The following is a 5,788-nucleotide window of genomic DNA, read 5'->3' on the forward strand; positions in this document are numbered from 1 at the left end:
TTGTTTATTCTTAATTTAAAATGAGCTACAGATGTGAAGCACTCAGATGCTGGTAAAAAAAATGAATAAACTTTGTCCTAAGGATTTGAGACCCATTTTGAACAGATCTGTGGCTTGGTTTACTAGTTACTGCATGCAATCTGATAAGCAGATTGTCGGCTTTCCAAGCTTGATCTCAATGTTTTTTAATTGATATAATCAGTACTAAATTTAAATATACCCCTTTTAGAAGTTTTTGCATGTGGTTTCTATTTATGGGGTTTTTTATATGTAGTTGTGTATGAGTATTGTTGCTGCCCTCAGTAAGTTCAGATGAATTGAGAAGCACATGCTTCCTTGGTTGTGCTAGTTTGTCTTTGCCATGTTCTCTTCGTGCAGATATGCATAGCTCTACATTGAATTCTGTTTTTTCTATATTGAAGTAGTGGTGAAATAGGAATTGTTACTCTTTGCAATTACTGCTCTCATCCTTAGAAGTAGGTAATGTATTGCCTATTTTGTAGTTGTACCTAATTTTAATAGACTCTGTATTTTGTGTTAGCAATTCTGCTACTTAAATACTTTAACTTTCTGCAGGTTTTCCTGTTTATGATATCTGGTTATTGGTAACTGATGGTCATTTAAATCAACCGTGATTCACCCTGTCTTTGTCATGTTCTGCAAGTAATAGTATGAGAAAATATTAAAAGTACAGATTGCCATTGTTGGTCTTTGTCCATTGAGTCTGACCTGTGTACTCAGGACCTACACTTTTGGAGTTTTTAATGTTATTAAATATGATGTTCTCACTTGATTTTGGTTGGAGCTAATCAAACCTTTCTGATCAGACTGGTAGGTCTCCAGTTAAGACAGTGGGGCAGGAAGGTCTAGGGAGACGACAACAGGTGGGTAGTTATAGTCTCCAAAAACTTGACCCAGGTGATTTATTTAATATAAAAATAGGCACAGACAAGGGTGGAATTCAGTTCTTCAGAGTATGATATCAACTATTACCTTAATCATTTTATTGCCTGTATTCCAGCTGCTATAGCAGCTGAAGTAGGACAGCTGCAAAAGCCTGCAGAACATGAAATGGTCCCCAGAGCAAGACGTCCTTAATGCTGAGTGAGAAACAGAGAAAGCATTTCCTTCAGAAAATGTAGTGTGGCCGGGCAGCTAGTGACTGCGCCATACACACAACAGGTCAAGAATAAGTTCCACAGACCACTTAGTTGTGTTTTTCATATATGATTTTACATCTATTTCCTTAATTATTTAGTATTTTTGTCCTTGAAATTTTTAAAGGAAAAAAAGGTGTGGGGGGAACTGGTAGCATTTGGATGCTGATATGGTTAACACCACACTTGGGAATTCGTAGATCTGTTGTGTGAACTTCTGCCTTCAAGTTAATGAGAAACTTGCACTAGTGAGTTGTCTGTTTCTGTCAGGCCCAGCACTGAGGGGAGGAGATGGATACTTTGCTTTCAGAGATATGGTGGAAGGGGAATGGTGAGGAACAGAAATCCTGGGTTTCATTGCAAGCTATGAAGATGAGCTGGTGGTAGTGGACACTTAGACTTCTGCCTGTTTGTGTTCCACCCTCAGCTTGACTCTTCCTCCACTGTCCCTTTTAGCCTGTCTTCCTCCTGCCCTAAATCCTTATCAGTTTTCATTCTGTTTTCCTTCCCTTCTGCCTATACAAGCAGCTGTGCAGTGGTCCCATTTCATAGAGCTTTATATAACTAGCGGCTGTTTCAAAGAGTTGCTGTCTATGGCAAGTGAAGTTAAAACACACAGCCTTGGGAGGCAGAAAGTGCCCTGGCTTGATACTGAATTAGCATGGTGCAAAGTGTTCTGTAGTTTTGAGAAGAGACTGCAGAAAGTGCTGGTTTCCCTGGCAGCATCAGCAAGCCTTGATTCCTAGACAATGCTGTATTGGCAACGCGGTGCTGGTTCGGCAGCACCTCTCTGCACACATTTGGCAACTATTTAAAGGCCATGTTTTGTGTATTTGGTTCAGCCTTTGAAAATTATTAACTTCTTTTGTGTTAAAGGATGTACACAGCAATGCGAGATTTTATCTTGACAGTCTCATGCTTTTGTCTTTTACCAGCAAGGATGCATTTGTGGTTTGATTTTTTTAGCTCCTCGAAGGATAGTGTACTAACTGCTTTGTAATTACTTTGGTACTGATGAGGGATGGGAAAGCATTTAATTTCCCCTGCTTTGTAAAGGTGGATTGTAGAGGAGCTGTGGCAGACAATATTTTGTTAGCCAGGGAAATAAGTGGAACTTTTGATACCAAGTTATTTAAAAGTATGTTTCTATTTAGCTTTAGTCATTATATATGTTGTGAAACCTGGGCAGAGGGAATAGAAGCTTTCTGGACTATCCAGCTAATCTGTGAATGAGGCTGTGCAAAACACAGAATAAGTGTTATTGACAGCCTTTTGCTGTATCATTTTGTAATCTTTTTTGTTAATTAGCTTTCTTCCTTTTTTGTTAGCATGTCATAGTTATTTACCTTAATGGAAAATTTGAATAGACATTGTTAATGCCTGATTGCAACCAAGAATGTGTGACTTGTAAATGGTAAATTCTTTAAAGCATTTGTAAACAAAATTTGGAGTCCTGATCTGGGTCTTTTACAGTTTCTACAGGAAATGTGTGCTGTATGCATCCTTCAGCTGAGGAAATCAGCTTCCTACTTGTGCTTTGTAAAACTGTCCACTAACCTAACTAAAAAGTATCACTAATCACTTGGTAAGGAGAAAATTGTGTTTGGGGTGTAATCCAAATGTGAAAGTAGTTTTTCAGAAGGCAAACCAACAATATCTAGAAAACTCTTTACCACTATGTAGCACAATTCTGTATTTTTTTTAGATGATCAACAGGGTTTAAAAGCATGTTTGAACCATCAATATTGTGTAATAATAACTTTGATAGTTTCAGCTACAAAAAAGTTATAGATTAAATGATTAATACTTTTATCTCCCTTTTTCTCTGTTCAAGGCAAAAAAGAAGCATAAGCAATTGGATTACAACTCTGACGTTTGGGAGCACAAGTGATGTTAAAACAATTTGAATGTACTGGAGCGTGGCTACTTCATAAAATGCAAAAGTTAAAGGAAATTATTGGTTATCAAAATCTACTGGATATTGGAATTTTCTAGACATCCTGCATTTAACTGTGCCCTTAAATGTCCATGATTAAGATCTCATGCAACCATTGTATATTTTGGAGACTATTCTCCAAAAGAGAACTGTATATTTAAAAAGCAGAAATGACTGTGTTTTCTCTTGGAACTTACTGAGGTTGAACATACTGCAAGATCATGACCAGCTTGAAGCGGTCCCAGACCGAAAGGGCTGTTGCCACTGGGGTATCGGTAGGAACAGATGGCACCTCGAAAGTCCACTCGGATGACTTTTACATGAGGCGCTTTAGGTCACAGAATGGCAGCTTGGGATCTGCAGTCATGGCACCGGTTGGACCTCCTCGCAATGAAAGTTCCCATCACATTACCTCTACTCCTGGAGTCCCTAAAATGGGGGTCAGGGCAAGGATTGCTGACTGGCCCCCAAGGAAGGAGAACATCAAGGAAGCAAGCAGATCTAGTCAAGATATTGAGACATCGAGTTGCCTTGACAGCATGTCTTCTAAAAGCAGTCCTGGGAGTCAGGGAAGCTCTGTTAACCTGAATGCTAGTGATTCAGTCATGTTAAAGAGCATCCAGAGCACACTTAAAAGCAAGACCAGACAATCTGAGAATCTAGACTCCAGGTTTCTTACACCTGATGGCTATCCCAGTTCTCCAAGGAAAGCTCTTCGCAGAATAAGACAGCGCAGCAACAGTGATATTACCATAAGTGAGCTTGATGTGGATAGTTTTGATGAATGTATTTCACCCACTTTTAAATCTGGACCATCTCTGCACAGGGAGTATGGCAGCACATCTTCCATAGATAAGCAGGGAACTTCAGGGGAAAGTTTTTTTGACTTACTGAAGGGCTATAAAGATGAGAAGTCTGACCAGAGAAGCCCAGCCACAACTAAGCTCAGTGAACTCCTGATTGCCAGTGGAAGCAAGGGTTCAGGATTCTCTCTAGATGTGATAGATGGACCTATTACTCAAAGGGAAAACCTGAGACTCTTTAAGGAAAGGGAGAAGCCACTCAAGAGACGCTCAAAATCAGAGACGGGAGACTCATCCATTTTTCGTAAGCTGCGCAATGCCAAAGGTGAAGGGGAGCTTGGGAAGTCCTCAGATCTTGAGGATAACAGGTCAGAAGATAGTGTCAAACCTTGGACTTGTCCAAAGTGTTTTGCTCATTATGATGTACAGAGTATTTTATTTGATTTAAATGAAGCGGCAATCAACAGGCATAATGTTATTAAAAGAAGGAACACAACCACAGGTGCATCTGCTGCTGCTGTAGCATCACTTGTCTCTGGACCCTTGTCCCATTCTGCAAGTTTCAATTCTCCAATGGGCAGCACTGAAGACCTGAATTCAAAAGGAAGTCTCAATATGGACCAGGGGGATGATAAAAGCAATGAACTTGTGATGAGTTGTCCTTATTTTCGTAATGAGATTGGTGGGGAAGGGGAGAGGAAGATCAGCCTTTCCAAGTCTAATTCAGGTTCCTTCAGTGGATGTGAAAGTGCCTCGTTTGAGTCGACTCTGAGCTCTCACTGCACAAATGCTGGAGTAGCAGTTCTGGAAGTTCCCAAGGAGAATCTGATTCTACATCTAGACAGAGTAAAAAGATACATCGTTGAACATGTAGACCTTGGTGCATATTATTATCGAAAATTCTTCTATCAGAAAGGTAGGCAAATCTTATTTTTTCTTGTGTTTTAATAATTATTTTTTGATTTGCCAACATACAAAATTCAGCTGATGCATAATAGTATTTGCAAGAACTTTATATTTTTTTAATCATCAGTGCTCAAACATGGTATGTTTTACCAATCAGTACATGCTATGTCTAATAGGCTTTCACCATGTTGGAGTAAAAAAGTGTTGATGATTAAAATACAAATTATAAATATCTTGAAACATATCTTTGGTATATAGGAGCAGGGTTGGCACTTGAAAGATTAAAAAAAGCAACTAAAATCCTAAAATATGAGAACTTTCTTCCCTCTGCATCAAGAGTTGATGTACTGAGGATTTCACAGAATGTGCAGTGTGGAAAGTTAGCTTTTGGATATTTTGATATCTTAATCATCCATTTCAAAATGTGGGGGATGGATATTTAAGTCAATGTCATATTAAGATAAAAATCTGTCTTCCTCACTATTTTTATATTAGCCATCATTCTAGAGAGAAAATTGATTTCAGATTCTGCAGAAAGAAACTGTCACCATATATACATACCTATATATATACACACATACATGTTGCAATGACAACAGTGTACCTGAAAAAAGAGAGTACAGTTCTCTTATCATATGGTCCAGCTGAAACCAAGTACTATAACTTCCACTGGAGGTATGCAGGAAAAAAAAAATCAGGTCAAAGCTTTTTGACTTATAGAAACAAGCGAAACCCAAACATTACCCAGATATGCCTCTCACCAGAGTGGTGCTGCACTGTGAGATGCGGATCTCACTGTTTGATCTTCCTGATTCTGAAAATGATCACTGCAGACCAAAGTCCTTAAAAGTTTGAAAGAATTCTGTCTGCAGGGTCTTGTGCCTTGCTGTGGTATCTCCGATGGGCAGAACTGGTCTAATGACTGACCTGGAGAGTGCTTGTTCCTTAGGTACCAATGGTCAGGATTGGGTTTCATCTCTTCGGTG

General features: G+C 39.1%; 1 protein-coding gene across 1 annotated transcript in view; it reads left to right on the forward strand.

Moving 5' to 3' along the window:
- Positions 1-3,243: 3,243 nt before the first annotated feature.
- The window catches only part of SIPA1L1 (signal-induced proliferation-associated 1 like 1), a gene marked incomplete at its 3' end in the record, with an annotated part of 62,711 nt that continues 60,166 nt past the window's right edge, over positions 3,244-5,788 (forward strand). The window contains exon 1 of the mRNA XM_010075059.1: positions 3,244-4,812. Within this exon, the coding sequence (XP_010073361.1) occupies positions 3,315-4,812 (1,498 nt within the window). The remainder of the gene's footprint in view (positions 4,813-5,788) is intronic.

Source organism: Pterocles gutturalis, unplaced genomic scaffold, assembly GCF_000699245.1.
Source record: "Pterocles gutturalis isolate BGI_N339 unplaced genomic scaffold, ASM69924v1 scaffold4297, whole genome shotgun sequence".
Classification (NCBI taxonomy): domain Eukaryota; kingdom Metazoa; phylum Chordata; class Aves; order Pterocliformes; family Pteroclidae; genus Pterocles; species Pterocles gutturalis.